The 17,487-nt window shown below is 43.0% G+C and overlaps 1 protein-coding gene across 1 annotated transcript in view; it reads left to right on the top strand.

Moving 5' to 3' along the window:
• Window positions 1–2,066: 2,066 nt before the first annotated feature.
• Window positions 2,067–17,487, top strand: part of LOC121860428 — a 33,929-nt gene continuing 18,508 nt past the window's right edge. Inside the window, exons 1-2 of the mRNA XM_042357586.1 lie at window positions 2,067–3,931; window positions 13,800–14,369. Coding sequence (XP_042213520.1) covers window positions 3,333–3,931; window positions 13,800–14,369 — 1,169 coding nt within the window. The 5' untranslated portion in view covers window positions 2,067–3,332. The remainder of the gene's footprint in view (window positions 3,932–13,799; window positions 14,370–17,487) is intronic.

Below are 17,487 nucleotides of genomic sequence, written 5' to 3' on the forward strand. Positions count from 1 at the left end.
TGTGAATACCAAATGAACCAGGCTGTGCAGATTAAAACAGTCCAGCAGCCAGCAGGGCAAGTGTATTTTCATGTTCATGTTCCCAACTTTTGCCCTGCGGACAAGCAAATACTTTGAGAGGAATATACCAAGACAGGAACTTGTAGGTGCTGCTTGACTCCACTTCACTGCACATGTTTAACCAGGGAGGTCCCTCAATGGGTCGTTTTTCATTAGTATAATACCAGGATTAGTGACCTATGTCAGGTGCAGGTAATTTTTCTCCACATTAAGCCGCCAACCCGCCTTTAGTCAGTCAGTGTCAAGTTGTCAACATTCCAAAGGAACCACCAAGCTGTAAACATGAGATGACAGGAGTTGTGACCTCACATGAGAAGTGTTACTACCATTGACACCAGATTATAGGTGGGGGGGGGGGTTAGTTTGGGAAGGTACTGCCTCCACCCCTACCAACACACACCTACAGGTGTGAGGTGAGTGACGGTTGTCATAACCTCACATGATAGTGTTGCTGCTACCGACAGAGGTACTGTCTCCCCCCACACACACACACCCTGCAGGTGTGAAAAGAGGTAAAAGGAGTTATGACAACACATGTTTTAAGATGTTTAATTAACTTTTCCTCCAAAAAATCTGGGTATGTAAATTTCAAAAGTCACTTGCCCAGTACAATTATATGTTCCACATAATCTGCACAGCCTGAAATGAACACCTGATGGCCTAACTGTGCCCCCCCCCCCACCCCCCTAGACCACTTTGGGTCTGGCACTCCCTGGCTCCTAGCAACAAACAATCGGCCCCGTCTAGTCCCCGAAATATGCTAGAGACTCAGTTGATTGAAAATTTACAAAGGACGGCCACCAGACTGGTGCCTGCACTACGGCACCTCAGGTACTCAGATAAATTAGAACAACTGCAACTGCCTGTGCTGGTCATAGTCTCCTGGTCTTAACCTCAAGCTAGTTTGAGTTGTCTTCTGTTTTTCTTTTTTTATCAGTTCTCATTGATGAGTACTGTACTTGCCAACAATGTGAAACAGAGACATGATGAACTACCCTCTACTGACCACTGCCATACATGTTAGTTAACGTTAAATCAGACGATTCATATTGCGCTCAATACCCCATAAAACAGGAAGCTATAACATCTTAATTGAGTCCCCAAGTGGAGACGTTCGTGTTCTCACCGCTTCAGTACGCCCAAGTACTCCGTTTTCCGCTTGAGTAGTGCCGAGACTAATATTCCTTACTATCTCATCTCGTGTTATGAAATTTGAAATTTCAACTGAATGTGTGTATGTTATGTTAAATTAGATATGTCTGATTAGAGATAAAACATTCAAGATCCCATGTGAGTGATGTTGAAAGCTTCAACTAATTGAGGTGTATAAGCATCTCAGGGGGCACTACTCAGTCGAGTGTGCTTACTTGGAGCTGGCAGACGCTTGACCCACAAGGGGTCACAGCTCAAGATTAAAGAAGTCGCAAGTCCAGAAAACTGTGAGGGCAGTTTTTCGGAGTGAGAGTTGTGAACTCTTGGAACAATCTACCAGAAAGTGTTGTGACGGCACCGAGTGTGAGCTCTTTCAAGACCAGACTTAACCAACACTGGAGCAGGTTCAGGTACATTCAGGAGCCGGTGCATACCCAGTACTTGCCAACAGTGCGTAACAGAGACTTGACCGATCGCCCAAGCGGCTAACGAGCCGATCAATGGTGAAAAGGGGAAAAACATTGTGACAGAGTCCCAGGTTGCTGATCAGACTTTCTGCCTCATTTACACACAATTTCAGGTCTCAATTGCTTCTCTTACTATCGTTTCTCACTATTGATTTTTTATTTAATTTTTTGTATTTATTTATGGGACTTTATTAATATTATTTTTTATTATTTTTTTAAATGTTATATATTATTATTATTATTATTATTATTATTATTATTATTATTATTATTATTATTATTATTACTATTATTATTATTATTATTATTATTATTATTATTATTATTATTATTATTATTATTATTATTATTATTATCATTATTATTATGAGTATTATATATTTGCCCTCAGGCCCTGATGTGGGTCATTGACCTGTGCTCTGGTGGGCTAATCCAGTAAAAAAAAATAGACTAGAAGGATGAAACTCAGCAAAAGCGTACTGAATACTAAAATAACATTTATATATCCCAAGTACTAAGAGTTGGAGTTCTGTGAAAAAAGTTTAGAGCTGTTCAAGAAACTGTACGAGATACAGATTGATAAATCTAAAAATTAAAACAAAATAATAATAATAATAACTACTTTTGCATTGAACATTCATCCCAATAAATAGTTTCAGTAAATTATGTATTTATTTTCAGCCGCGAAGGTATTCACATCATGTTAACATGCAGATGCTGTCATATTGATAATACTAATTTAGTACTCTAGAAATGCAAATACATGTACAGTCAGCCAAAAATCCAGCAACCCCACCCTGAGTCTCTTACTGGCAATAAGAAAAATTCCGTGACGAAAGGGAATTTTGAGGGTGACTCGAGGAAATTTGGCCGAGTAAACTGGCAACACTGGTTGGGCCGAGAGGCCCGAGACGGCAGGTACAAAAGTTGGCAGTATGGCTCCGACCGTTGTGATGTGTGGAGGTGTATTACGATCTCAGTCCAGTTCATCTTGGCGAGACATCTGGACTACTACGTAACTTGAGCAATAAGTACAGTGCTACTAATATGCGTAGACCATGTCTTGTTCAAGGAGCACAGTGACATTACTGATAAGCTGACGCAACTGTATAAACTTGGTATACTGTTCATATCCCAAAAACGCCGATTTTTCGAAATTTAAGGAGCTGCTTGTTTTGTTATACATATTTTAACAAGTAAACTATTCGTCCTTCAGATGAATAATACAAAAACATAAATAACGATTTGACTTCATGGCAAGGGCGTGAAACTCGACAAAATAACAACCCTTGATGAACGAGTCAAGTGCAGTAGTTAGTAAAACCAGTTGAGTGTGCATATATTATGTGACAACGAAATGCTTGTTTGCTATGGGTAAAAGGAAATATTTCATGAAAAGTTACACAGTGTATTGTTATAAAAAATAACAGAATCTCAACGTTGGTATTTACAAAAGTACAGCGAGCCTGGTTTGTTTACTGTTTGAAATAAGTCGTTAAACTGTGGAAGTTGACCATTATTTGAAGTGCAGATAATTGAGGCTAACATTAGGTACAGTCTTGTACACCTAAGAAAAATAATATTTATATGGTCTCACATTCGATACTTATGGTCGATTAATTTTAATTTAATCTATTAGGGAGACTGACTGTCATGGGTTTGGGAAGAATGGTGGTAATTATCATGGTGCTGGTGTTGGCGGCCCGCTGTAGCAGCGTTGGTGGGTCAGGTCATAGCGGCGATGACGGCATGGTGACGGCTGTGGCAGAGCCGCTGATGGGGACTGTTAGGATGCCTGCCCTCCCATCGTCCTTCCCGATTATCGAGTTCACCGATTATGGTATTCAGGGGCACCTCATGCCTCCCAAAGATCCCCGCCCTAACCATCATCTGGCTAAGGGCCGACAGGGGCAGCCTTACCAGCCTCCTAGCCAACAAGTTCATGCAAAAAACACCTTCCTGGCCGGCTCCGTGCCCATCAACGCCTACCACAACCCTACTACTGACCTCCTCTCCCGTTATCCAAACAGCCCCTCACCCAACCCATCTTGGTCCTCTCCAGGGGTAACCGGAGGCTTGCCAGGTAAAGAAATGGATTTACGTATGTTGGGGACCTCTGATAAGGATGCTAGGCTCGGAGACTACGGTGGGGCGTCCACACATAGGCTGGACTACACGCAATACTTTGCAGAAAACGATGAAGCTAAGCAGGGCACACTGGAGGCCGCTCTACACACACTATGGACACACAGGTAGGACGCCGGAGGCTACTATGCATTTAACGAAGTTGTAGAATACTTACAGTACATATAGAACATTAGTCCATTTTGTAATTTTTTTAATAATTATTTTAAACTTCATGAGATTTGAATATAAAGAATAGTTTCTTTTTCGCTTCCATACTCCCTTCTTCCTTTGTTTACATTCCTCATCACCAACTCCAGCCCCGCCTTTCATTTGTGCCGATCCTTCCTCCTTTATTTCTATATCCTAGTAACATGAGGGTACAGTGTTTGTCAAAATTTAAGAAATCCTCTACACTACAATATTTAAAAAAATAAAAAAATAACCCTCCCCCATTTACATGAAAAGTGGAAGTGGTGCCTTGGGCATTTAATTTTCCCTGTCGTAATAATTGGATCGCAGAAGAGCTAAGGCAGGAAGATAATGTTTTTTACTGTAATTATTTTATTTCGGGCTGTTTTAAGAAAAGTGAATGTTATCACAGCCGCCTTTGTGGGTAGTGATAATGATCTACAATCGCCAAATAACGTCCGAATTATTATCAAAATTTTTTTGAAACTAAATTCGTTCACTTAACACCAGCTAGGAGAAACTCCACGCAAAAAGTGCTTTAGCGGATGCTAGTTAAGCACAACATATTCAGTTAAGATGTTATTTATTGTCAATAACAACTAGAGAATCTGAACCCCAGAAGGTCTGCCTTTGGGGATTAGCGACAGATTCCATTGATATCCGCTGAGCTAGATTTAGTTTTATTTGTTTAGATCAATTGAGGCTAGTGTTTGTTTTAATTGATTTTGGATAAACTAATGTTTAAGTTAAGTACTGAGTTAGCCCACGTTGAGTTGATTTAAATTGAGAAAGGTGTAGGTTCAGTTAATTTTGGTAAAGACTTGGTTGAAATTTGAAATTGTTCCCATAGGCTTGACAATGCATCAGGATCAGTGTGGAAACTGCATACTGGAGAAGTTAACAAGGAAAGAAAATGGACACGACTGCACTCTATTTTCCTTTATTACCCCAAACTGTAAAGTTAGAGTCCCATTTTACAGCTGGGTCGAGTAGGGGCCGACTAGGAACTCGAAATGGAAAACATGGGTCTGGAGGGGAGAGCTAGTCTTTTGGATTGTATTTTAATTTAGGTTGGGTTCTGTCCAGCAAGGTTAATTTTAAATAATACGATTTTCGTTTTGGCTTTCTAATGTAGGTTAGGTTATAATATTGTAGAGCCAGGGTGGCTTCTGTTGGGAGGAGTTGCCAGTATGTTTGATGGGGTTAAAGGGGGATTGGGGGAAGGTTTACTAACTACATAGGCAGTCAACTTGTTGTGGTTCCACTAGTGCGAAGGCACCGCCCAGGGCCTATTATTTCCGGTAGTCATCGTACACGTGCAACTGGATCACGGCGCGCGGTAACCAGGAAGGGACCTCGGTGATTATTACTCCTATGCACGAATCTTAACTGGCGTACGGTAGAATTACCACCACATGATAATTACTACCGTATGTTAATCACCACGCTGTGCGATAATCACCTTACCACCGACCATTTTTCCGTTTCTTCGATAATTACAACTACATATGGGGACTGCTGTTGTCATGACCGTGATAACGGCTAACCTGAAAACATTAAGGATTCATATTACGCTCAAACGTCCACAAAACCTTCCGAGTCCCCCGGTGGAAACGTCCCCCGTTTTCTCTGTTTCCCCGTCTTTGTCTTAAGGGAACTTTGAATATAATCCGCGGATTTCGTAGCAGACGCTGTATGTTGGGACCTGTTGCCATCCAACCCTTTGTAATCAATTTAATTTTGCTTTTGATAGCTGAGTCAGAGTATTGTTAGTGAGGATAATAGTAGGGAATGAAACTGAGTTTATAGTCTCAGTTTCAACGTCAGAGTGTACAGTAAATTAATTCATCGAAATAGAAGTAGGTGGACTCCCTGGCCTATTTTGAGTGGGTGTCGCGGGCCTTTGTACCGTTAGTGAGTGCTCGCCCCTTCATCCATACAGGTCCCTAACGCAGCCTAGGCCGTGTCTGTAGCGTGGATGTTGTATCCACTATGTCTGGGGAGATGTCCGAGGTCCAGTAGGATCAGTTACCTTCGTGAGACCCGACCGTCAGCCCCCATAGCTGGCTCGTCTGGCCCTAACGCTCGGCCTGCGAGGTGACCCCGGATCACCAAGCCACACACCACTACCAGCCCCCATCATTGGTGGATGAGTGTCTAACTCAGTAGGGCTATTTGTGTGGTGGGATTAATCCACTGGGATCTTCAGAGTTCGTCGGAAAGTACCCCATGGTGGCTGGACCCCATGGCTGTTGCTTGAGCTATCACTCCTGTCGACTGAGTGTTGTAGTGGCAGTTGCCCTGGTCTTTATGGTGCTAAGTGACTATAAGAGTTATGTGTTATTAAGTATATCCACCCAGTAGGATTGTGAGTGTTATTGAGTATGTCCACCTAGTAATGGTGTGAGTATGTTGAGCCTGAGGGCCTAGTACTAGATTTCGTCTGTTGGTACATATATATCCTTTCTCCTAATTCCATATTAATGTTTAAATAAATTTTTTATTTGTATATTGTGTTTATTATTTACCTACAGTATTTACCGTTATTTCTTCCCTATTACTTGATACTATCATTACACTTACCCACGAGCCTCCTCTCATCACGCTACCAATGGTAATAAGTATGGGAGTAAAAGGAATTGTTACTGACACACAGGCCCTTATAAAATGGTGGCAGCTCAGGCCCTCATACTGTACTGAACCACAAACAAACATGTACGAAATTATAATAAATGGTGTGAATCTACAGAATGTATTTATAGTTTTTAGAGTTGTATGTTGGGCTCATAAAAATATAAGACCTCCGGGAAGTGTGTGAGTGGCGCGGCCGAGAAAGTTATTATAAACTGTAACGTGCACCAAACAGTACTGTTTCCCGAGTAGCTTACGTGTTGTGTGTATTCTCCCCGTCAGTCTCATGGGTCTGGCTTTAATATAGGTTCAAAGTCACTGATATACACCGATATATTTGCACTCGATACAAAGCTGTGATACAAACATATGAATCATATTTACACACGCAATTAAAAGTTGGAATAACCAAACCACGCCTAACGTTCATGATTGAGGTTGGTCTTCATTTACTATACTGGCCGTCAACAGGGGTGGTTATTACGGTTGTGGTCTTGTTAATTGTAAGCTTCTTGTTGTTTCGCACTCCTACTAGTGATGGATGTCCATACTCTTGATGGTCTTAGTGTTCTTATCCTGGGTGTTCTGGTCTTGATCTTGTTGGTTCTGTGTGTTCATATTGACGGTTCTGGGTGTTCATATTGACGGTTCTAACGTTGTATGAGATTTTCTTTGCTGTGCGACGGTACTTGGTTTCCTCCTCGATTCCTGAAGCGGTGATATTGCCCCCATAACCCTCCTCCCTCTTCTGGACGAGGAGGTTTAGCTTTTCAAGTGGGGTGAACGGCGGAGGAAAATCCTCAACCTTAACTTGTTCCACTTGCATGGCTTTTCTTGGTGTCAGACATGCTAATTCGGGTCTGGTTGTGATCGAATGATGAGGTAGGTCGTGGGGAAGCAAATTTAATTTACGGCAAGATGAGCCTATCGGAGACGTAAACATTCACAAGCTGGTACATCATCCCACAGGGGGTGACAAAATCCCACCTGTTCATTCTCATTGGTAAATATGATTATGCAAGGCGGAATTTTGTCGTCCAGCCCCAAGTGAGTAAGCGAGCCACTTCTGACATTTCTACTCAGGATAAAGACCACTTGTGGCCTCAAGTTGAATAATTCAAGAGTCATTATGAAGTAATAATGTGTGCCTGAGAAAATTTGTACGAATTTCAAGAGGTGTGTCGCTCCAAGATGATTATAAACACACCTTTGAAGATTAGGTTAATAGTGTTTTCATGTTTACATAAGGTATATTTTTGTGTAGTGTATATAATTTGAATGTGCTGTGTAACGTACGTATATTTTTATGTTTGGGGGATGATTGTTGAGTGTTTTGTATTGCATTCGTGTATAATGTGTATAGAAATGTCTTGCCATTATTGTACACGCAGGAACAAGAATAAGGAGGGTATCACTCCTACGTGACTACTTGACTACGCCCAGGCATTTTGAATGTAATTTGTCTTAAGTGGAAAGTAACGTCGACATACAACCACTCGAGCATCAACATGTAGGTGTAGGTCGTCTTCTCTCGTTTTCTTTTCTTTCTCGTCTTATTTTTATCCTAACCTAACCTTCATCCAATCCGTGAATGTTTTAGAACCTATAGCTCACCGACGTGATATCACATAACTAACCACTTGCCACCAACTTGGCGTAACCTTGTCTGACAGAAGACATTCGCAGTCTCTCCTAGTTGCTGTTATTGGCCTACAGATTTCACTTTATGCATTCTCTGGAGTTGATACCTTTGCATGTATTGTAGTTGCAACCATAATTACCACAATTTTGGCATTATATTGTAGGTTCACATTCACTGTCGTAAGTGACCCAGGGACAGCTATCATAGACAGTGCTGCAGTACTTGTGCTATCATAGACAGTGCTGCAGTACTTGCAATCGAAGGTTTTACAGATTTACTACAGTATCAAATCGTATAGATTCGCTGTCACGGGTCTTACAGATTTTCTATTACGAATATAAATTACCTGTCACAGGCACAGATCCACCCTCACAAGTCCTGCAGCTACTATTAAAGGCTCCCAAGTGATAATGGCGGGTCGACAACACACTCCGTTATGTAGCATCAGCAGGTGGGCAGCGCGTCCCATGTAACGGCATAACTTAATACTGTGAGACGTTCTGCTCCTGATAGCTAGGCACCTGAACACGGCTGACACGAACCTAGTGTACACGCCAGCCACTTACCATTTTACATTTTTCTCTTTCTTCTAATATATGTAGTTTTGTTATAATTTAAGTCTGCTTATTGTTTTATAAAGGCTTGTTCTATTTTTGAAAGGATCACAGTGACCCACTTTTCACGTGTTGAAGAAATGGCCAAGTTTAGTGTGTGAAGTCCCGTGCTTCGTGTCCTGTGTATACGTAGTCGTTTGTGTTTAGTTTTATGTCCCGCCACAAATATGAAAGGAAAATACAGTGTTAAAATTGACCATCTGTTCAAGTGCGCCCATTTGTACAATGTGCTTGGGCGCACTTGTACAGATGGTCAATTTCAACACTGTATTCTCCTTTCATGTTTGTGGCGGGACATAAAACTAAACAAATTTCATCCATTTTAAAATCGGGAAGCTCGAAGGGCGCTGCGTCATTGAATGATGTGACAGTCTGATAAGCAAGTCATCCTCTTCCTATCCATTCTCCTCCTAGGTCTTCCTCGCTTACCCCATTAACGCAACAGGTATTTCAATTTCAATTGTTTATTCCTTGATAGAGGAAGCGGGATCCTAGTGCTGTCACTAGGTACCCCTGTACAATGACACCAGAAGCATCTGGCAAGTGTGACAGGTATATACAGTATAAATATTATAAAGGGGCTTACTGAAGCCTAAAGAAGGAAGGATATTCCTTTAACACATAATCAATATTATTTACAAAATATCTGGCCAGTATGGGGAGGATCATCGTGTCTCCGTCAGGGGGTCGTGGAGTGGTGGTCCAGCAGGCGTCACGGAAGCGTTGTGTGTAGGGAAACAGGTATTTATATTTTTCTTGTGTTGTCATTGTACCTGAACCACTATCATCTTTTTCTTTTAATATTTCTATACTAATTTTATCTTTCTGCGTCGTCCCCACTGCCAGAGGCACATTTTTTTTTTGCTGCTTCGGTAATACTACTATTGTTTTCATTGTTATAATGTAGCGATAGTGGATAAACAAAGCTCATGCTCCAGCAAACTTATATTGGTTTGCAATTGTGTTTGTTTTGCTTCGCTCACACAAGGCAGTGGTGGATCTTTGGTTGCTCTTTATTAGCGGGAGCAGTTGTTAAAACTAGAGTTATCTGATTAATTTTATCGCTTAATATTTTTCATATCTAGCAAGTCAGGGAATAATAATGCGAACAGGTAAATTGCTTGAAGAGGAAGATGATCGTCCCATGAGCAGATGGAAAAGGGGGCAACTGCGGTTCTTTGGCAACCGCCAGAGGCGACACACGCTGTACTGAAATAGAAAATCATCATGCACTTTCATTGCCAGTGTACTTAATCAATTCGGCTAAAGATAATTGTTGTTCAAGTATTGTAAAATTGTTGTGAGCGTTATAAAGTGAAACGACGGGGTGGTAATATCGACAATATTTACCTAGATTCTGCCAGGGCTCTCGACAGTGTACCCCACGAAAATCTGAAAATCAAACTGGAAGGGTACGGAATTTGGGAAATGCCCAGCGTGGATAGAAGACTTTTTACATGACCGCAAGCAGTGTATGGTGATTAATGGCATGAAATCATAATCCGTACCTGTCACAAGCGGGGTACCACAGGGCAGTGTATTGGGCCCGCTGTTGTTTGCTTGTTTCATAAATGACATGCCTGACGTTGTACACTCCTCCATACAAATGTTTGCCGATGACGCCAAGTTATTTCGGGAAATCAAGAACTAAGCGGACTGTGAAGAGCTGCAGAAGGACCTCTGTGGGTTCCGAGAATGTTCGAAGAAATGGCTGCTGAGATGCAATGTCACGAAGTGTAAGAGGATGCACCTGGGGCATACCAACGGTAAGGAGGCGTATCATATGTCCCAAAGGGATGAAGAAACTGCACTATTTGAGACTGAATGTGAGAAGGACCTAGGTGTGTATGTTGACAATGAGTTGAAGTTCTCGGGCCATTGCGAGAAGAAGGTAAATCTGGCAAATAAATTATTGGGTCTGATAAGAAGGCCGTTCAGATATCTAGATGGTTCGGCCCTCGTAACGATCTTCAAGAGTGAAGTTCTTCCCCATCTGGAATACTGTCACCCCGTCTGGTCCCCGAGATATGTTAGGGACTGTCAGTTGGTTGAAAATGTTCAAAGGAGGTCCACCAAACTTCAGCACCTCAGCTACCCTGAGAGATTGGAGTGCCTGAACTTGCCTAGCTTATACTACAGACAGGCAAGGGGTGACCTAATTGAGGTGTACAGTATAAGCATCTCAAAGGGCACTACTCAGTCGAGTGTCCTTACTTGGAGCTGGCGGAAGCTCGCCCCACAAGGGCCACAGCTCAAGATTGAAGAAACCGCAAGTCCAGAAAACTGTGAGGGCAAACTTTTTCGGAGCGAGAGTTGTGAACTCTTGGAACAATCTACCAGAAAGTGTTGTGTCGTCACCGAGTGTGAGCTCTTTCAAGACAAGACTTCACCAACACTGGAGCAGGTTCAGGTACATTCAAGAGCCGATGCATGCCCAGTACTTGCCAACAGTGCGTAACAGAGACGTGACCGATTGCCCAAGCTGCTAGCGAGCCGATCAGTGGTGAAGAGGATAAAAGAATACCGATAGTGTTCGGACTGTTTATATTTGAAGTGAGAAGACCAGTTGTAAGGACATACCCTTTGAACAGTTTTGTGAAGATTTAGTTATTATTAAAGAGGACAACAGTTCACAAGTGTGTTTTTGTGACCTGGTGGAAATCTACCCGACTGTTGTTTTATCTGTACACTGTAACCAATCGTCGGGAAATTACCGGAGACTGGCGGGACAGCTAGTGTTATTTTGACGACACTTGTGATACATCTGCTTTTGTATATTCGACCTGGCAACCAGCGAGGGAAGCTGGTAAGTGGCAAAAGGGGTTTGTAACACTGGTGTCAGGAATGGGCTTGACTAGCAGTGAGATACAGTATTAGTCATGATGGAAGGTGACACTGTCCAGACCAGAAGCCAGGCCAGGCAAGGGGAGATATCCATGGCTGATCTGATGCAATTCTTACACACACAATGAAGAACATAAACAACTACTGCAAGAACAATGAGAAGAACAGAGGGAGCAGGAGAGAAATTTGCAAGAACAGCTGTAATCACAACGACAAGAACAGAAGGCGCAACAAACAAGGTTGCATGAACAGATACAATCACGAGAAGAGCAGAAAGTTGAAAATGTGTAACTGCAGGTGAAGATTCAGAAAGAACTGCAAGAACAGGGAGAACAGAAGCAGATCCAGGTGGTTCAAGAAGTTGTGGGCAGGGGAACATGGTAAGCATAGTAAACCTATCCAGCCGAAAGGGGGGGGGGGGGGGGCATTAAGCCCCCAGATTTTTTTTTTATTTTATTTTTTAAATCTGACCAATATCATGGGCATTTTGAAGCCATGTACACTTGATGTTCTATATTTTACCGCCGCATGATATATAGTTACTAGTGCAGTATTTTTAGTGTTTCCCTTTTCAAGGGATCAGTGTAAGACAGCCTTGTTAAAAAAGAACTGTACAGTAACACAAAGAACATGAAACCAGTTAGTTTTTGAGTGACATGAACTAACCAAACTCTTATTAGACCAAAACTGTCCCACAATCATTAGGGTAAGCTCAGGTCATCAGCTTCCCCCATTTTTTTATTTTTTTATTTTTTTAATGTATCATAGGGTATGCCCCCAAAATCTGCCTGTCCCAGGAGAAAAGTCCCCCCGAAGGCTGCGTCAACCCCCCCAGCCTACCGGGCCGCATTCCTTGCGTCTCCTCCTCTGGCAATGCCTTCTTCAACAACACCTGCCCCTGCCCGGCTTCACCTGGCTGCAACACAGCAGTCCGGCCGTTACCTAACTCAACTACAGTACTACTGGGCCTCATTCCCGTCTCTACTCTGACGCTGTCAGGCCTTGTGCTCCCACCGGTGACTCGACACAGATCATATCCCTCTTCCACAAATTTACCAACCGTATTGAAAGACTTTTTGATACACTCTGTACCGCCATCTCCAACCTACACAGACTACCCCTGCCTCCAGCTGCTCAGAGACGTGACCGATCGTCCAAGCGGCTAACGAGCCGACCAGTGGTGAAGAGGATAAAAGTAAAAAAGTAAAAGTACCCAGTCACCCCTCTCTTTTGGCTTGACAAGCTTGTATCCCCCCCTGTGTGCCCTTCTTGCTTACGGCCTACTCCACCGCCGCCTGGCATCACTGCTGGCGTGGCACCTATCAAGCCTGCCCTGGTGTGCCCTGCTGCCCCTGTCCACCCACCGCAAGCCGCGCCTGCTCATGGACCCAAGGACACCACCCCCGGCTCCCTGTCCCCCACCGGCATGCCGGCACCTGGGGCCCGTCCACTCCACTTCTCCACATCAATTGACCACCATGCGGACATGCTAGTGAACTACATATCTATGCCAAGAAGGACGTCCTCTACCAGCCTCTCGACGTCCCCTTTGAAGTGGACACTACCGACGTACACGCTATCACAATCACACTAAGAGGTATGTCCCTCAATATTGTCAATGCCTATGGCCTGGCACTTAACATTATTAGGGACCTGCCACGCTTTGCCCTAAACAGATAAATTATACCGGGAATTTTGTCCCCCACACACTCATCATTCTGTCACTTTATGTAACTTGCTGAAAAAACCCATGACCCTTCAGGCTTTTACACCCTTAATGCATAAGTCATAAAGGCAGGTATGAACTCTGCATGCTTCCCAGATGGGCGCTGTAAACGCTTCTGAGCTTCACCTTGCACAGGGTGTAAGGGGGTGCCCAGTAAACTAGCCCCCTCGGGGGCAATCTAAAAAAAAATCTGAAAGCACCACTTTGCTCATAGGTACAGTATCTGCACTGTATTTTGGATGTCGATACTATTTATATTATACAGCAGTACTAAATCTGATATCTGCTGTTGTTTTCTAACTTTATAGATCTTGTTTGGAATTTTAATAGATAATATTTGTTGGCAGGACTGATGCCTACAACACCATGGAGGAGACAGGATCTGCTGCCATTAACCATGCTTGGCTGGACGTCCTCAACACCCACCACCCATACACCACAACTCACACTGAAGTCACACACAAGTATAGTCCTCCTGGCAGCCCTACAAAGGAATTGAGTTACTACCATCATAATGAAGGGCCTATTAGAGGTGTAGGCTCCACACCCAGACCTGGAAGTTACAATCCAGGCAAAAAAATTAAGAGTGGACATTTACAACACCCTCTTCTTATGGATAGTCATCGTACACACCCCACTCACTATCGAAATGGTGGGGGGCGTAGGACACACCCTGTAGTGGCACAACAGCCTAAAAGGATACGGGGGAAGCCAGTGGATCATGTTGGCATCGTGATGCCTCCTGCAGGGAATGGAAGGGTTCAGCCTGCATCCAGACCTGGAGTAGGACCTAAAAGAATTGGAGTCATTCATCCACCTGGTAGATCAACAAGAATAGGTCTAAAAGCTTTGCACCGCCATCAACAGCCATACTTGAAACGACCAAGAGGTTCCCAAACTTCTGTTCAGATGGTCAGGTGAGAATCGGTTATTGTATTTTAGTTCAAATATTGCCATGATTTTCAGGTAGTTTAGGTTAGTATTGTAATGATTGTTTATCAGACCAAAGCTTACAGCCCAGAGAAATACAACACATATAACAGTAAGTAAATGAGCAGGTGTATACCCATAAGTTGACACACCCTACAGTGACACCAAGACCTGTCCCAGGAGGGCAAGGCCACTAAGTACTTAAGTTAACCATGCGATATGACCGTGTTAAGGAAACCACACCCTTGCCAAGACACACCCGGGTGGTAATAGTTAAGAAGCATTACCGACCTGCTAAATGGCTACACACCTGGGCAAACACAGCTGTCCACATCTAACCAGTTTAATGTTAATTGTGAGAGGTCATCTGCCGGCTCTCCTCCAATATAAAGGCCCTGCAGCCCCTTCCACGGCATTCATATTCAGACGACTTTCACTACACTATCGACGGAAGACTGAGTCACGCTCGTCACTAGTCGAGATGGGGAGGGAGACTTCCCTCCCCAGCACTATACGTCTCCAGCTAGCAGGGTCTCCCATAGGAGACATAGTCCAGCAGCACATGCTAGACCTCCCTCAGGTCACACGTGAGTCTTTGTCAGAGCTATCCATAGGGTGAGTTACTTATGGTGGGAAGTGTATTCATTTCATGTTTGTGTCCGAGAGTCGATGTTTAGTAACGTAAATATAATGTTCTCGTAACTTCGATATAATGTTCTATTAATGTGTCTTTGTCATTGAGTGAATAATAAATAGCTGTACTTAGAATTGGTGGGTTAGAAGATTTCCCCTAAGAACGTATATACAATACAGATAAATAACTAACCGGCCACGCTACCAAACTTCCTCTCTTTACATCCTACAACTAAATATTCTATCTATACTTTCTACCTCTAAATCCCCTCCATTACAGTATTGTACATTCAAAACACAAAATTGGTTGAATAAGCTTTTGAAAAAAAAATATCAGGGTTTTACACACTTAACTATTTCCACGCTAACCTGGCCCGTAAGCCACGCCCTCGTCCATAGCTACAAAAACAGCTCCTCCCTGACTTACGACGGGGTTAGGGACCCAAATCCAGGTCGTAAGTAAAAAATGCTTAAATAATACAAAGAAAATCTAAAATGGGTGTCTCTTTTTCTTCTCAACACCATAAAACTCTCACTTTTAAGCTTGCCAGCCATTTTAAAGTGAATTACAAAGGAAAATTTTGTCAGTACACAGCGCAATCACTGATGTTGGGACTCAAAAACACGTAATTTGACAAAATTTTGGTACGACTGAGGCAGGTTGTAAGTTGGGGAGGAGCTGTACTTTATTGGTTCATAGAAATTGCTCGTGTAGCTGTCTATTTATTCAAACTAAATGTGTTCACAATTGGTAAGCAGACTTGTTATTCTCTAAAATAATGTTAAATATCTGAACTATCAAAATGCAAATGATTTCAAGACATTCACACTACAGAGATGTTTTCTGGGCTTGAGGCTTCTTCAGCCTTGAGCTGTGACTTTTACTTTTATACTCTTCTCCACTGATCGGCTCGTTAGCTGCTTGGGCGATCGGTCACGTCTCTGATTACTTTTCCTTTTCTTTTATTCTCTTCACCAAAAGATCGGCTCGCTAGCCGCCCGGGCAATCGGTCACATCTCTGTCACGCACTGTTGGCAAGTACTGGGCATGCACCGGCTCCTGAATGTACCTGAACCCGCTCCAGTGCTGGTCAAGTCTTGTCTTGAAAGAGCTCACACTCAGTGCCATCACAACACTTTCTGGTAGATTGTTCCAAGAGTTTACAACCCTCACTCTGAAAAAGTTTGCCCTCACAGTTTTCTGGACTTAAGGCTTCTTCAATCTTGAGCTGTGTGATCCCTTGTGGGGCGAGCGTCCGCCAGCTCCAAGTAAGGACACTCGACTGAGTAGTGCCCCCCTGAGATGCTTATACACCTCAACCAGGTCACCCCTTGCCCGTCTGTAGTATAAGCTAGGCAAGTTCAGGCGCTCCAATCTCTCAGGGTAGCTGAGTTGCTGAAGTGCAGGCACCGCAGGCACCAGTCTGGTGGCCCTCCTTTGAACATTTTCAACCAACTGACAGTCCCTAGCATATCTCGGGGACCAGACGGGGTGACACTACTCCAGATGGGGAAGCACTTCACTCTTGAAGATCGTTACGAGGGACGTACCCCTTTTGGGGCGAGAATCCGCCAGCTCCAGGTAAGGGCACTCAACTGGGTAGTGTCCTTTGAGATGTTTTTACACCTTTAGGTACCCCCTTGCCTGTCTGTAGTACAGGTATAAGCTAGGCAATTTCAGGCACTAGTCTGGTGGCCCTCCTTTGGACATTTTCAATCAGTTGACAGTCCCTGACATATCTCGGGGGCCAGGCAGGGAAGCACCTCACTCTTGAAGATCGAGATCATATGTTTCTGTTTGCTATATGTTTGGTACAAAACAAGGAAATAATGAAAAGACTTCATTCAAAAGCATTTCATCTTCGACTTTGACATTTATGATAAATATTTAAGATATTTTAACATCTCTCTGAAGTGTTAATGCCTTGAAATTATTTGCATTTTGATATTCCAGATACTGTATTTAACATTATTTTACAGAATAACAAGTCTGCTTACCAATTGTGAACACATTTAGTTTGAATAAATAGACAGCTACACGAATATTTTCTATGAACCAATCAGCTATTTTAAAAAAAGAGGGACGTGGCTTACGGGCCAGGTTAGCAGGGAAATACTACTGTATACAGTAAGATCTTGTATTTCGCGAGTAATATAGACTGGAAAAATTGCGCCAAATTCAAATTCGCCAAACGCAAATACATAAACTAATGGGAAAAATAACAATATTGACTGGCCACTCTACATCACCCTCTGATTTTCCCATTTATAACCTCCAATTGATACAAATTCTGCCTTTATTGACCTGATTGTGCTTTCCAGAAACTAGTTTTTAGGCCATCCTCAAGTAATTTAATCACACGCTGCTTATCCTGCGTCGAGTACTTGGCAAACTTAACTCCCTTTTGATAGTCCCGCTTCACCTTTTCCTTATTTGGCCGCTTAGGTGTGTCTGTCCCACCCCCACCAGCA

The sequence above is a fragment of the Homarus americanus genome, unplaced genomic scaffold (assembly GCF_018991925.1).
Source record: "Homarus americanus isolate GMGI-L3 unplaced genomic scaffold, GMGI_Hamer_2.0 scaffold28051, whole genome shotgun sequence".
NCBI classification, from domain to species: Eukaryota; Metazoa; Arthropoda; class Malacostraca; order Decapoda; family Nephropidae; genus Homarus; species Homarus americanus.